We start from the raw sequence: 16,891 nt of genomic DNA, 5'->3' as shown, positions 1-16,891 counted from the left end.
TCAATTAACAATTTCTTGATTCAAGAAATTCGATGACGACCAAATATTCTATTATTATTAATTATTAATTTCTGAAGAAAAGAGTCTTAATATTGATCTTTGAATAATATATAAACAAGAGAATAGCTTTATTGAAATTAAGTAAAAATTATTTCTATCAATTTAACAAATTAAAATTTTCTTAATAAAAGTACTGAACAGTAAAGCAGTGAACCAGTGAAGATTAGTAAAAAAAAAAACAAGGATGTTGCAGAACAGTTTGATGAAACCAGTTACTGCCTAACTTGAAACCTTCTATAACTCGAATTTTTTCGCCTCTCCCTTGGAGTTCGAGTTATAGAGGTTCTACTGAATATATAATGTATATAAATATATAAAAAAAGTTTGGAAAATCCAAAAGTGCACGCCTCATAACGCTCATTCATTTTTTAAGAAAAAATAAATTGTGTAACTGATAAAAAAAAAGAAAATTATAATTAAGTCATTTCTTACAGAGTATTTTTTTATTTTTTTAAATATCAGCGCCCTTTTTTCTGGGACGGCCTCTTTTACCCAGATTCCGATTACACAGATCCCATTGACACATATCCCGATTACGCAGATTGTAATTAAACAGATTTTCTATTACACAGATTACTTATTACTCAGATAACCGATTACACAGAAAATTTTTAACGCAGATCGCGATGACGCAGATAATTTAAATTTTTAAATGATAAATGCCATAATAAAGCCAAGCACTAAAAGTGCCTGAAATTTTTAAATTGCCGCCATCAAAACATGCCGGATGAGCATGGAATCTAGCTATTGGTTGAATTTAAGGTTCAAGGTGTGCACGGAGCGCTTTATTGAAGTATCTACAGTGTATATGTGTAAAATCCCGCGTTGGTTGAATTTTTTATTAGATACTTGATATAATGAATCAACAAATGAATCAACAAAATTACAGGTTAAAGATTAGAGCTATATAGGTAAGTAAACATATTTATTATTTATATTAAAAGTTCGGGTTTGAAGTTTAAATATAATTAGTTCAATTACCCCCAAGCGGGGATGAATCGAACCATTTGACGCGTTTGCATAAATTAATCATTTAAGAATCAATGTTGTTTAATGACTAATTTATGGATCGATAATTAGAGAAGACATAATAAATTACAATTCCAAGAAAAAAAAAAATTAGACAAACGGTTGACCCTGAAGGCCATCCCTGCAACTTCCCGCCACTTACATACCTAGGCGCTTAAAATTGCACTAATAATTGCTCTTCGAGCTCAAAAAAACAACTTATGTCTTATTTTGAGCTCTCCAAGCTCAAAGAGATAGTCTTTCTATACTTTTGACATAGAATTGAATTTCACATAACTTCACACTAATAGATTTGTTTATAGTTAAAAAGATTTGTTAATATTTAACAAATCATTTATTAGAAGCCATTTGTTAGGCCTTAACAAATATTTCTTAGTATTTAAAAAGATTTATTAATACTTAATAAATGAATATCAGATTTATTGAATACAAACAAATCATTTTGAATACTAAGAAATATTTATTTAACATTAAAAAATGGTCTCTAATAAATGATTTGTTAGCTATTAACAAATATTATTTAATACAAATAAATCCTTCTATCAGTACAGTCAATTCGTTCAAGAGATATCATAAACGAAAGAAAACCGATAAGTGTTTTCTGCACATAACTTCACATAATTTCACATAATTTCACATAATTTCAGTCGATTCGTTCAAGAGAAATCATGAACGAAAGAAAACCGAAAAGTGTTTCCTGCACATAATTTCACATAATTTCACATAATTTCAGTCGATTCATTCAAGTGTTTTTTCCACATAACTTCACATAACTTTACATAATTTTGCATAAGTTCACATAACATTTCTTTTCGGATTGTTTTGATGAGATAGTATAATTTTTAGACTTTGAGCTCGAAGAAGCATAGAAAAGCTATCTCTCCAAGCTCGGAGAGCTCAAAATAATACATAAATCGATCCAAAAATTAGGAAGGCCATCCCTGCAACTTCCCGCTAATTTCATACTTAGGCGCTTAAAATTGCACCAATGACGTTTTTGAGCTTTTCGAGCTCAAAAATACAATTTATGGGTTATTTTGAGCTCTCCGAGCTCAAAGAGATTGCTTTCCTATCCTTTAAAGCTCTTCGAGCTCAAAAGTCTGATAGAGATTTGATAAGACACTATTTTTTGAATTTTTAAACCACAATAACTTTTGAATGAATAAACCGATTTTTACGCGGTTAGAAGCATTCGACGCAGTTTTTCAAGCCTCACAAAGAATCTCAAATTTTGAATTGATCGCGCTAGGAATTTTGGAGTTATTCCGAAAAAACACTTTTTTCGGTTTTCTTTCGTTCACGATATCTCTCGAATGAATCAACATGATGAGTGTAACATCAAGATGAGCTTATATCTTCAAAAACGTCAATAGTTGAAAAAGTACAGTGCAATTTAACAAAAATCATTATTTAATAAAGCAAAATTTTATTTATTTTTAGTTCACAAATCACGGCAGTCATATAATGACTGCAAGGTTGCCAGTATTTATATTAAAATGTGAAATTTTTTTTTATTTATAAATTATTATTTTATTTTCATATTTATATATTTTATATAATTTTTATTCCATCTTTTTGCACGTTTCTTTAAATATTTATTTACATATTTATGTTATTGTTTTAAATAATTGATTTTCTATTTTATTAAAGGGAGCCCTGAAATGGAGAGCATGTTAATGTGGATCCGATTTGTGGATTATGAGCAGTATTTTAAAACAAGACGGTGGTCTGATGTCGACTTTCCCCGTAAATCCCTTTGGAAGTAAGTAATTTCAATTAAGTATTTATTTAAATAATATGTCTTTGGACTTAAGTTTGATAAACATTTTTTTCAATATTTAGTGCAATTGCAAACGATCCAAGACTCCAAAACAGATTCACAGGAGTTGATTGTTGGCTGCGATTTTCATCTTTGGTTAAGAAGTATAATGTGATATATTTTCTACATATTTAAACGTTTAATTTTTCTTATATCGCGTTTCAGATGCCATAAGGGCGTATCAAAAAAATTTTTTTTTTGGGAACCGACGTATTTTTTCATGAAATGTCCAGAAATGCAAAAAAAAAAATTTTTCCATATAAAAATTTTTTTGGACTTAGAAAAAAAAACAGTATTTTTTTTTATACGCCCTTATGGCATCTGAAACTCCAAATTCCAAAAACTAATCAGCTCTTAACCTCAAAAAACCACGTTGATCGCCACCAGTCCGGTCAAAAACGTCATTGGTGCAATTTTAAGCGCGTAAGTATGAAATTAGCGGGAAGTTGCAGGGATGGCCTTCCTAATTTTTTTTTGATCGATTTATGTATTATTTTGAGCTCTCCGAGCTTGGAGAGATAGCTTTTCTATGCTTCTTCGAGCTCAAAAGTCTAAAAATTATACTATCTCATCAAAAACGATCCGAAAAGAAATGTTATGTGAACTTATGCAAAATTATGTAAAGTTATGTGAAGTTATGTGGAAAAAACACTTGAATGAATCGACTGAAATTATGTGAAATTATGTGAAATTATGTGAAATTATGTGCAGGAAACACTTTTCGGTTTTCTTTCGTTCATGATTTCTCTTGAACGAATCGACTGAAATTATGTGAAATTATGTGAAATTATGTGAAGTTATGTGCAGAAAACACTTATCGGTTTTCTTTCGTTTATGATATCTCTTGAACGAATTGACTGTACTGATATAAGGATTTATGTGGATTAAATCGTATTTGTTGATTGATGACAAATCATTTATTAGTGGCCATTTTTTAATGTTAAATAAATATTTCTTAGTATTCAAAATGATTTGTTTATATTCAATAAATCTGATATTCATTTATTAAGTATTAATAAATCTTTTTAAATACTAAGAAATATTTGTTAAGGCCTAACAAATGGCTTCTAATAAATGATTTGTTAAATATTAACAAATCTTTTTAACTATAAACAAATCTATTAGTGTGAAGTTATGTGAAATTCAATTCTATGTCAAAAGTATAGAAAGACTATCTCTTTGAGCTTGGAGAGCTCAAAATAAGACATAAGTTGTTTTTTTAAGCTCGAAGAGCAATTATTAGTGCAATTTTAAGCGCCTAGGTATGTAAGTGGCGGGAAGTTGCAGGGATGGCCTTCAGGGTCAACCGTTTGTCTAATTTTTTTTTTTCTTGGAATTGTAATTTATTATGTCTTCTCTAATTATCGATCCATAAATTAGTCATTAAACAACATTGATTCTTAAATGATTAATTTATGCAAACGCGTCAAATGGTTCGATTCATCCCCGCTTGGGGGTAATTGAACTAATTATATTTAAACTTCAAACCCGAACTTTTAATATAAATAATAAATATGTTTACTTACCTATATAGCTCTAATATTTCACCTGTAACTTTGTTGATTCATTCTATCAAGTCTATCATAAAAAATTCACCCCACGCGAGATTTTACACCTATACACTGTAGATACTTCAATAAAGCGCTCCGTGCACACCTTGAACCTTAAATTCAACCAATAGCTAGATTACATGCTCATCCGGCATGTTTTGATGGCGGCAATTTAAAAATTTCAGGCACTTTTAGTGCTTGGCTTTATTATGGCATTTATCATTTAAAAATTTAAATTATCTGCGTCATCGGGATCTGCGTTAAAGATTTTCTGTGTAATCGGTTATTTTATTTTTATTTTTTATTTTATTGAAGACATTCGGCCCTAGAACTGACGTTCCCTAAAGGCCGTAGATATTTAATAGTATTATTACATAGTGAGTAAGTACTTTGAATACAAAATTATAAAGTAATTTGAATACAAAATTAAAAAGTAATTTGAATACAAAATTAAATAGTAATCTGAATACAAAATTAGAAACCATTTTGAATAACATTTTAATCATATAAGTAAATGAACACTTATTATTATTATTGACTCTCTAGTTCAAATGTCTTTATCAAAAATTAATTTGTAACACAACGTCTGAAACTCAGCTGAAGAATTCACGGCCACAAGATCACTCGGTAACTGATTCCATTCCCTCACTGCAGTCAACAAGAATGAATTTTCATAGGCAACAGTCCTACAGGCAGGCTGATGCAGAACTTGATTTCTACGCTCAGCACGACCCCTGACATCAAGCAATATTTTGAAATTCGAATGCAACAACTTATGATGCTGCATATTTAGCATTTTATACACCAGACTCAAAATTAGAAACTGAGTTATCTGAGTAATAAGTAATCTGTGTAATAGAAAATCTGTTTAATCACAATCTGCGTAATCGGGATATGTGTCAAAGGGATCTGGGTAATAGCGCCGTCTGTGTAATCGGAATCTGGGTAAAAGAGGCCGTCCCTTTTTTCTTGTTATATGCGCACGCAGTCTAAAAAAATCTAGCTTTATAAAGTGGCGCCATAGTTTTCACGTGACAAATCAGAAAAATTCGTTTGTCTTTGTACGGTTATATCGTAATAAATTTTAATAAAAATTCAATTTAAAAAAAATTACGTAAACTAGGCTACTGATATGAAATACGGACTTAGTTCATCGTATTCGTAAACTAATAAAAAAGGTCCGATTTTAAAATATCAATTTGTTCGGGAGTAATCATTGGTACATCCAAAATGGGGTGACATTCGGACGTCCACGTAAAATTTTTTTCAAAATAGCTACATGAAATGATTTTAGAAAGTAAAAGATGGTTTAATTTACGTGTTTTCTCCGTGTACATCTACTTATATTATTGTATAAGTGTAATATGGTTGTGATAGAGACATTCAAAGATCATAAAATTGCTTGACCTTGACGAGTCGAGTATAAAGCACAACCTCAGGCGCTTCGCGCTATGAGGCGTGCAATATATGAAAAATTGATATGGGTATTCAAATGAAAGGTCTCGATGAGTGAAACATCGGGATGAGCTTATGTCTTTAAAAATGTCAATAGTTTGCGAGATAGAAGGTCGTTTCTTGTTTATGTTAAATTGCACTGTACTTCTTTAACTATTGACATTTTTAAAGATATAAGCTCGTCCCGATGTTACACTCATCAAAAGCTTTCATTCGAGCACCCACATGTATTTTTGATATATTTTTCATATATACATATATAATATATATAAATATATGAAAAATTAATGTGGGTACTCAAATGAAAGGTCTCGATGAGTGAAACATCGGGATGAGCTTATATCTTTAAAAATGTCAATAGTTTACGAGATACAAGGTCGTTTCTTGATTATGTTAAATTGCACTGTACTTTCTTAACTATTGACATTTTTAAAAATATAAGCTCATCCCGATGTTACATTCGTCAAGAGCTTTCATTTGAGTACCCACATGCATTTTTGATATATTTTTCATATATACATATATATAATATATATAAAATATATGAAAAATTGATGTGGGTACTCAAATGAAAGGTCTTGATAAGTGTAACATCGGGATGAGCTTATATCTTTAAAACTGTCAATAGTTGACGAGATACAAGGTCATTTCTTAATTATCTATCTAGAATAATATAGATATGTTAAGGATTAAAAAAGATAACAATTTATTTGTCAATGTTTTCGTAACTTTGGATATTTTATTAAAATATACATTTGATCCAAAATACAAAAAATGAACAGCGAGAAAATGATTAAGAGTGATATGTACAAATAATTATTATTAAAAATTCTTTTTTTAAATTATTAATATTAATTAATAATTGTTGCTTTAATCGAAAGTTTGTAAGATCATAACGGGAAATATTTTCAAAAATTTTGTTCTGATATGAATAATAATCATAAATGATTAGTTGTTACTATTATTAATATTATAAAAATAATTATAATAGGTAAATAGAATAACAATAGTTACAATTATTTATACAGTAGATCTAACGGTACATAAGAGAAAACTAAACGATAATTTGCTGGTGTTTCAAGTGTGCGTATAAACTTTGCGCCATTTAATTTAATTAAATAATTAATTATGAGCTTCAAGGAAGGCAGTCAATTTTATTTTTAATTATTACATGTTTAACTTTAATTTCATTTGAGTAATAAACACTTTCTCTTGCTTGGAAAGTTTTTTTTAAACAATACCACCGCTGCCAATTCTTTTTAATTTATTAATTTTATCAATTTCGGTAATCGACTGATATTATTTTAGAAATTAATTTTCTGATAAAATGTTAATTGCGATTTAATAAGATAAGATAAACCTGGACGTTTTATTATTTTATTTATTTTTAATGCCGGTTTTATTAAATGTTAAAAAGGCACTGTTGATATCTAAACGCTCTTGAATTGTCTATTTTTATTTTTTTTTTTATGTGATTAATTATTAAATTACATAAATAAAATTATTATCAATATTTATTACAATTGGTCATGCTAATGCAAGTGGAGAAGGGTAAAAAATTTCTACATTTATAAATAAAATTATTTAAAATGACCTTTAATTAGTTATCAATTGTCATGACTACCGTCTCTATTTCTTCTATCGACTCTAAATTTTTTATTTATTTTCTAGACTTAAATTTATTGTGAAAAATTACATAAATTTAAGGCCAAAATTTAATTTCCGAGCCAGATATTTTTTTTTTTATTATCTATTACTCTATTTGTTTAAAATTAAGGCTAATTATACTTTCTCTAATATTTTAAAATTTTCACCGATTAATTTTTTTCAGATGAAGAAAATTTTATTAAAATTTTTTCCTAAATACACCGAAAGAACAAGATGACACTGGATATCATCCCAGATTATACCGAGTGAAAAAAATTTCAGATAGTGGCTAGTATAATCCCAGATTACAATGAGTATAATCCCGGATTACAATACGTATAATCCCAGATTATAATGAGTATAACCCAGATATCACTCAGTATAATATGGATTTTTTTTATCTGTATTTGAAATTTTTTATCACTATAGATATCATTGAGTATAATCTGGGATGATATCCAGTGTCATCTTGTTCTTTCCGAGTAGAATAATTATATTTATATTTATAATTTATATATATTTGATCTAAATTTTATAGAACCTCTCAACAACAGTCCCGTTTTAATAAACTATTTACATCTTTCTAATTATACCCTTGTATTGCACGCGTTCGCGAAAACAGATAAGGGCAAAACGAATAAATTTACCTCAAGTAGATAATTTAAATTTAAAAAAAATTTTACTCAACTAATTAATCCCTCAAATATACAAATATCTTGTCATATCATTCAATAAATTTAATCACAAGGGCTTCAACACAATTTATATAATTTTAGTCACTAAATAAAATCTCACAATATCCCTGGCAATAAATAAAATTTAAATAATTTACATTCTTACATTGATATGCTTTGTTCTCATTATTATTATTATTATTTTTTTTTTTTTTTTTAATATATAAACACTATAATTTAGTTTTTAAGCCCTAAAAAAATAGTCTCGCAGCGACTGGCCGGATCCATTTAATTTAATAATAATTAAAACTCTGAATGATATGATAATAATTGACAGTAATTACTGCTTAGACTCACGGCAATCAATCCTGTTAATTATTCAGGATGATTAATAGTTTTATTAAAACTAGGCCGATCTATAAATATTTATATATACGAATATCACCACGAAAATACAATTTATGTATTTAGTATCGAACATTTAACAGCTTGAGTCCTCAGTTTATTTTATTTTTTTTTTAATTATTTATCCAGATACTTCAGCCTTGAGAGTAACCTATGACAGACAATTATTATTAACTTTTCAACACCTGATCATTTACATAAGCCTTTGTGCAGGGTATTTATTTGTTACTTAACAATTTTCGTCAGTTGAGCAACTTACCAATTTATTCAACCGCAAACCCGCACGTTTCTTCGACGGCTTGCGTAAGCTTGTCGAGCATTTTTTGGTAGGATGGATAACTTTGTGGTATATCTATTCTATTGAAACACGTGTGAGCTTTTGGTAAGTTTTCACTAGGAGCATCTACTGCGTGAATTGTGAATAGACGTGGTCCAGCTGCACCAGTTGATCCTGTTGAATAATTTATGTAAAAATTAAATTAAATTGTGAGATTAAAATTAGCAGTCACTTGATAATTTTTTTAATTTATTTAACAAACAAATTTGGTCCAAAAAAATTATTTCAAAAAAATTAGATTTTTTATTTTTTTTCATTTTTAAATGTCAATTTTTTTTTTTTTTGCAATAATTTATTTGTTAAAAATATTCTTAAAATTATCAAATATCTAATAAATTAACTTTAATAAGAAAATTATATAAAAATTAAATAAAATTAACAGTAACTTGACAATTATTAAATTTAATTTAACAAATAAATTCTTCCAAAAATTATTTTAAAAAAATTGGATTTTTTTGGCCATAATTTATTTGTTAAAAATATTCTTAAAATTATAAAATTTCTGCTAAATTAATTTTTATAATAAAATTATATTTAATTAAAAATTAAATCAAAGAAAATTATGAGATTAAAGTTAGCAGTTACTTAACAATTTTTTTATTTCATTTATCAAACAAATCAAGTCCAAAAAATTGGATTTTTAATTTTTATCTCAATTTTTTTTTCCCATAATTTATTTATTAAAAATTATCAAATATCTGCAAAATTAATTTCAATAAAAAAATAAAATAAATTACCTTGTAAAGCTTTGAATCCTTGTAAAGGTACCCGAGAACTTCCCGTAACAAATTGCAGTAGCCTAGCCCTCATTTCTTCGCCATACGACTCGACAATTTGCCAGAACCATTTAACAACCGGAGTATCGGGATTGCAATGTTTCAACCTCGTATTCACCTTCCAATCATTAATATCAATACTCCCCAATCCACCTATCACCAGTTCCAACTCTCTTTCATCAAAAGGCCTCAACAATTGCGGAGGAATAAGTTCATGAAATCCTTTTTGCAACGCCAAGAATTGCTGTTCGATCCCCCTCATAAACCGATAATTAACATACAACCTCACATACTCCCTTTTATTTTCCTCAGTCACAGTGATATCTTTCCCCCCAGGCTTAAGTTCATGATTCCTAAGCACTCCAAAGCTGCTGTGTTCCACAGAAAAACTCGCGTCTAGCACTCCATCGATGCTGTTCTCCAGCATCCAGGTGAGACTGCGATGCAGCTCGGGATCTACGCCCTCTATATCGCTCAAAGTGATTCCTTTATTAAGCAACATTTTGTAAAAAGGCATCGTAAAGCCGCCGTCAATATGATGGCCATGAAAAACAGCTATTCCAATAATTCTACCCGCGAAGTGGAAGTACGAAAGATGTTCGGGGTTTATTCCTGAGTCTGGATTTATTTGTAGCGTGTAATTGTCATCTCTGGAGTACTGAAATAATCCGTACTGAGGATTTAACATCTCGTGGGACAATAAATACAACCATTCACGAGCAACTCCACCGTAATCAAGACCTTCTTCACCGCGAAATTTAACCATCAATCTCTTTCGCATGTCCTTAGGCCTCATTTTCATAATTATCCTGTATGACTCTTCAAATATTTCATTTCTCGATACTTCAAGGCGACAATGACCACTCTGCGGTTGAAGAGCATTTAATTCAGCCCTAAGACATTTTAATTTAGCAACAAGGTCACGTTTATACTTGGGTAATAATTCACTCTCCATAAGCTCTTTAGGTAAATCCGAAATAGTCTGTGGAATAATATTAATCGGTGTGTTTTCAACCGTAAATGAATTATTATTAACTAACGTTGAATTGCATATCGTACGGTTACTTTGTATCTGTGTTTGCTGATTAGTATTTGTTGTATCCGCAACACTAACTGCAGACGGCGTGGTGTTGGTATTTGTGGTAGTTGTCGTGGTTGTAGTCGATGCAGTTGACTCAGTACCGACGTCATTTGTTCTTGGCGTGACAATTGCATTGCTGGTATTTCCAGATGGATTGCTCCCACTGGTTACATTTACAGCAGTTCCCCCATTATTGCTGTTTGTGTGTTTCTTTAGTAGGCTGTTGATGATCTGGGCTGACAATCTAGGGTCTGTGAACTGCGTCGTCCTGTTATTGTGATCGACATAGTAAACACGACCACTGGGAGTTTGTCGCATCTCCCAGCCACTTGGTAATGGACCCAACTCTGTTGCTAACTCATTAGCCGGCAAGTCCCGTGGAATTCGCGGATCGTGCCACGTTGACGCGCCACTTGGCACATGGTAGAAATAAACTTGTCCCTGCTGTGTTTGACGCATTTCTGGGGAGATAATATATCCATATTATTCTGATTTAAATAAAGGTGATAGTGAGAGTAACAAGAATTAAAATAAGAGCAAGGATCATTAATTTAACACGCTTACTACATCTCTTAGGATATTAACTGCTTGTAATCTGTAATAGTCTGCTGAGACATCTTAACATTAATATTTTACTTTGTTAAATGATAATTAATTACCTTGTAAGTTGAAAATATCATTTTCAGTCTATTTTTAAATTTTGGGGTATAACTCAGTGGTAGAGTATTTTTTTTTTTGACTTGAATAATGACTTTTGTTAAATTGCACTGTACTTTCTTTACTATTGACATTTTTAAAGATATAAGCTCATTCCGATGTTATACTCATCAAGAGCTTTCATTTGAGTACCCACATGTATTTTTGATATATTTTTCATTTATACATATATACATATATAATATATATAAATATATGAAAAATTGATGTGGGTACTCAAATGAAAGGTCTCGATGAGTGTAATGTCAGGACGAGCTTATATCTTTAAAAATGTCAATATTTCGCGAGATATTTGTTAAAATACCCTGTACTTTTTTAACTATTGACATTCTTAAAGATATAAGCTCATCTCGATGTTACATTCATCAAGAGCTTTCATTTGAGTACCCACATGCATTTTTGATATATTTTTCATATATACATATATATAATATATATAAATATATGAAAAATTGATGTGGGTACTCAAATGAAAGGTTTTAATGAGTGGAGCATCGGGATGAGCTTATATCTTTAAAAATGTCAATATTCCACAAGATACAAGGTAATTTATTAATTATTTTTCTAGAGATAGAGTATTTTTAAATGCAGCCTCAATACTTATCATAATACAGATTATAATAAAATAATAATTTACCATAACCACGAGGAAGATCCGTAGGTTGTTCATTTCTCCTTTCACCATTGCGAATTCTATGAGGACGACTGGGTCGTCTTGGTTGACTTTGATTTTGATTTCTTTCAACTCTACCATTGACATTAGCATTAGCATTCTCATCGCTGTTCCTGGACGTTCGTCTATCCCGACCAGCAGAAGGCGGTGTCTGATTTCTAGCGTTCTGGTTTTGATTCTGAGTTGGAGTATTCCTGGGGGTGTTTTGCGTCGAGCTGTCACGACTAGGAGTTCTGCTGGGAGTCCCATCATTCCAGGTCTCCTGATTACGGTGGTTGTGAGGTGGGCTGTCGGATTGGACATTAGACGGCGAGCCGCTACTGCTGGGTGACGTCGGCTCGGAATTTGGCAACGCCGGGGGTTCCGGCGTCGTTGGTATTATTGCATTAGGTCTGAAGCAATAATATTATTGTTAGATAACTAGATATAATAGCATAGCAGTGCTTGCTGATTATGATCAATTTACTCTACCAAACAATAGAGTAAATAATAAATAAAAATTAGAGATAAAGGATTAATGTTTATTCATATGGGTTATTGTGTCACTATTGTTTAAAATAAATACCGTGAGTTAGGACGGATCCATTGAGTGGTTCTTGTGTAATGATTAACATAGTAAAGTCTACCGCTTTCAGTTCTCCTCTCTTCCCATCCATCAGGCAAATCATTTGGACAACTCAAATCACCGAGGACATCAACTACTGCGTTATGGCCCACGGTATTACTCACAGCTCCATTATGACCGTCTCGAGACAATAAAGATACCACTATCTGACCTTTAATTACGTCTGTGTCATCAGTATTCGCTCTACAAAGATCCAGACGTTGATCTATATCCAAACATAAATAAATAAATATCAGTAACTTTTTTTTTATGAATTTTACTTATCTATTTACTCATGATTGGAATCGTTGGTCATAAAGTATCAAAAAATTTATGAAAATTAAGTTAGCCGACATTTAAAAATTTTTTTTTCTTGAAAAAATGAATAAAAAAAATTTGCATTTGTAAAAAACTTTAAAAACTGTAAGTGCAATTTTTAAAAAATATTTTTTTGTTCTAATTTAATTAATGAAAATAAATCCAAAAATTAAAAACGTCGGCAAACTTATAAAAATTAAGTTAGCCAACATTTAAAAATTTTTAGAATTTTTTTTTATTAAAAAAATTATTACAAAATAATAAAAAAAAAATTTTTCATTTATAAAACACTTGAAAAACTGTAAGTGCAATTTTTAAAAAATATTTTTTTGTTCTACACGGAGAAAACAAGATGACACTGGATATCATCCCAGATTATACTCAGTGATATCTGGATTATACTCAGTGATATCTGGATTATACTCATTTTAATCTGGATTATACTAGCTACTATCTGAAATTTTTTTTCACTCAGTATAATCTGGGATAATATCCAGTGTCATCTTGTTCTTTCCGTGTAATTTAATTAATGAAAATAAATTCAAAAATGAATAACGTCGGCTAACTTATCAAAATTAAGTTAGTTGACATTTAAAAATTAAAAAAATTTTTTTTTATTAAAAAAATTATTACAAAATAATAAAAAAAAAAAATTTCATAAGTAAAAAATTTGAAAAACTGTAAGTGCAATTTTTTAAAAATATTTTTTAATTATAATTTGATAATTAAAAAAAAATCAAAAATTATAAAATTATAAAAAAATTATCAGTATTATAAAAAATTGATGAAAATGAAGTTAGCCGACACTTCAAATTTTCTTATTAAAAAAATTTCAATTAAACAATTAAAAAAAAAAAATTTCCCTTATAAAAAAACTCTAAGTGTAATTTTTTAGAAATATTTTTTTAGTTGTAATTTAATTAATAATAAAAATAAAAAATTTTTAGAAGTCTGCTTACTTCATTGTCATAAAAATTTATCCTATAAGCAAATACTGTTGTTTAATATATTACTGACTGTTTCAAGATAAAAAAATTTCCCACAATAAAAAGGACGGAAATATTTGACACAAATTTAAATGAGTCACGGTTGAACTATGACTGAGTAATTAGTAAAAAAATTAATTTCTCAATTTAAATTATCTAATCAGAGTGTAAAATCTTGAAATAAAATATTACTAATTTTTCTTAATGTATAATAAAAATAAATTTGAAAGTTATTGTTTTTAAAATATCATTTGCGAAGACTAATTAGTAAAAATTAATGACCGATTGAAATTGAAGTAGAGTAGAGAGAAAGTAGAAAAATGATGATAAATAAACTTACATCCGGTGTCTTTGAGCCTTTGAATAGTATTTGACAAAATTCTGACGCATCCTAAAAATCCACCACCCTGCTTTTTATGAATTTTTCTATGATTCCATACGGTTATAGTGATACCGTCATTCTTTCCGATATATCTGCAATAGAATTACATTAGCATTAATTAAGCAACCGTTACTGCCGCTGCGTGTAAAAAATAACTCAATAAATAATATCAAGACTCACAGATCGTAATGTTGATTCCATTTGGGGTCTAGGGTGGCTTTGCAGGTGTCCGTGCTGTGACATTGACCGGATCCATCAACAGTAACCTTGGCGAACGGATCAGGAAGGCCTTTAATGCATGTTTTATTAATTAAAAATAACTCTTACAAACAATTAAAAACAATGATAATAATAATTGTTTATAAACACTTACGAAATAAATCTTTTCTCGCTAAGTTGCGGGCGCATAAAACTGAAAAACAAGATAATTTAGTTAATTATTTAAATTGTAAAATGAATAAGCGTTATGCAGGCCCATTGAAAGTAAATTTTTCTTATTTAGGCTGTTTAAATGAGTGAATTACTGAATAAAAGGAATAAAAAGATGAATTAATGAGTGGTGTGGTGTGTGGCTGCAAGCGGGTGGACATTAAATGAATCAGACGTTAATGAACTCGTGGACTAGACTCAGAATTGGATCAAATTAGCTCCGTGGATGTTTGTGTTGATGTGAGTAGACATATCTGTCGTGTGTTGGAATAAAATGACCTCCATGCTCTCCCAGAGAGAGTGTTCACACGGTGGGGTCACACATTATAATAAGGATCTGGTGATCTGGTGATCTGGAGATGTCTAGTGTTAATAATCATCCTCAGTTATGAAAACTAGTAAATTTAAAATAATACTAAAGTCAGCCGACGTTTTTGAATTTTTTTTTAGTTTATTAAATTAAAACAAAAAAATATTTTTTTAAAATTGCACATAGTTTTTCAAATTTTTTACAAATGCAATTTTTTTTTCGGCTAACTTAATTTTCATTTTAAAATAATACTAAAGTTAGCCGACTTTTTTTAATTTTTTTTAATTAATAAGATTAAAACAACAAAGTATTTATTAAAAATTGCACTTATAGTTTTTCAAATGCAATTTTTTTTAATAATTTTTTAATAAACAAAAAAATTTTTTAAATCTTTTAGATGGCTAACTTAATTTTCATAATTTTAATGATACTGAATTTGACAGTACAAATTTTTTAGAATTTTATAGCAATTAAATTATTATAAAAAAAATCTTAATTAAAAAATTCTACAAGTAAAAATTAATAAAAATTTTTAGAAGCATTTTTTTATTGTAATTATTAAAGTTAGCGGTAACTAGATAATTTTTTAATTTTTTTTTGTTCCAAAAAATGATTTAAAAAAAATTGCATTTTTAATTATTTTAAATTTTTACGCCAATTTTTTTGTTTTTAATTTTTTTGCCACTATTTATTTGTTCCAAAAATTCTAAAAATCACAAAATATCTGCTAAATTAATTTTCATTATTAAAATTTAAAAAATTGACAGCTGACGACTAACTTCAGCATTATAAATTTAATTATTGCAAATTGCAGGATCCAAAAGTTTGTCTGCAATAAAATGAATGACAGTACATGATTTTATAAATTTATTAATTAGCAACAACGCAGCTGATGACGTCTTTAAAAAAATAATTTTTAACATTGTTTATCTGGAAAATAAAAACATTGAGGAAATAAAAAGTTGTAATTGTCACCAATTTAATATCAACCAATAGAGGTACGGGTGGATATAATAATAAAATGTATAAAATGGGCTTTGTTAATAAACGAGAATAAATTATATAGATTATATAGAAATGGCAGGTAATTGTGGTGATAATAGTAACGCTCGAGTACTATTATATTATATATTGTATATTGTGTATTGCATATTGTATGTGTAAGAGTAGTTTCGGTGGTGTACAGTGAGGACATTAAAACTTTCACAGACTACTCAGACGGGGCACTGTATAACTAACATCAGCTTGCCACTTAATAATCACTCGCTCTTTATATATCCTTAGGTCTTGATTGTAAAAAAAAAAAGTAATTAGTGTATGTAGGTACTGATGGACTTACTGGTCAAACGTATCTTAGTAGCCCCGTTTCGCCTGCTACCTCCAGGATTCGACATTTTTAACGCACATTTAATATCACTGGCCAGCACTCATCGGCATTTTTAATTATTTTGTAAATAAAACTAACGAGCTCGTCTATCCGTTTGCTTTTGCTTTACTCTGCTCCAGGTTCACACGCGCAACAAAACCTCACGCTCGATTTAGTTTCGAGATCGAGAGCGAGAGCGATACATTGTATGTACTTCTACGTCATATCGATAGTTCCCGTTTTCATGAAATTTAAATCACTGCAGCGCCACGT

At 29.4% G+C, this 16,891-nt stretch overlaps 1 protein-coding gene across 1 annotated transcript; it reads right to left on the bottom strand.

Annotated features, from left to right (window-relative positions):
- Positions 1-8,755: 8,755 nt before the first annotated feature.
- On the bottom strand, positions 8,756-16,820 carry LOC123258718 (E3 ubiquitin-protein ligase SMURF2). The gene is made up of 9 exons (XM_044718897.1): positions 16,592-16,820; positions 14,887-14,925; positions 14,694-14,802; positions 14,472-14,605; positions 12,789-13,053; positions 12,188-12,615; positions 9,714-11,294; positions 8,899-9,090; positions 8,756-8,790 (listed from the first exon to the last, which is right to left on the bottom strand). The coding sequence occupies exons 1-8, from the start codon at positions 16,644-16,646 to the stop codon at positions 8,903-8,905; spliced, it is 2,799 nt and encodes a 932-aa protein (XP_044574832.1). The 5' UTR covers positions 16,647-16,820; the 3' UTR covers positions 8,756-8,790; positions 8,899-8,902.
- Between the last annotated feature and the right edge of the window lie 71 nt (positions 16,821-16,891).

Source organism: Cotesia glomerata, linkage group LG2 (genome assembly GCF_020080835.1).
Source record: "Cotesia glomerata isolate CgM1 linkage group LG2, MPM_Cglom_v2.3, whole genome shotgun sequence".
Taxonomy (NCBI): domain Eukaryota; kingdom Metazoa; phylum Arthropoda; class Insecta; order Hymenoptera; family Braconidae; genus Cotesia; species Cotesia glomerata.
The sequence above is the reverse complement of the archived record's forward strand: the minus strand, read 5'-3'. Positions and strand labels throughout refer to the sequence as shown.

Coding starts and splice junctions, on each gene's coding strand:
- LOC123258718 (XM_044718897.1), bottom strand. CDS start 16,646: ATGTCGAATCCTGGAGGTAGCAGGCGAAACGGGGCTACTAAGATACGT. Junction 14,606..14,693: donor TGGAATCAACATTACGATCT/GTGAGTCTTGAT, acceptor ATTCTATTGCAG/ATATATCGGAAAGAATGACG. Junction 12,616..12,788: donor TGGATCCGTCCTAACTCACG/GTATTTATTTTA, acceptor TTATTGCTTCAG/ACCTAATGCAATAATACCAA.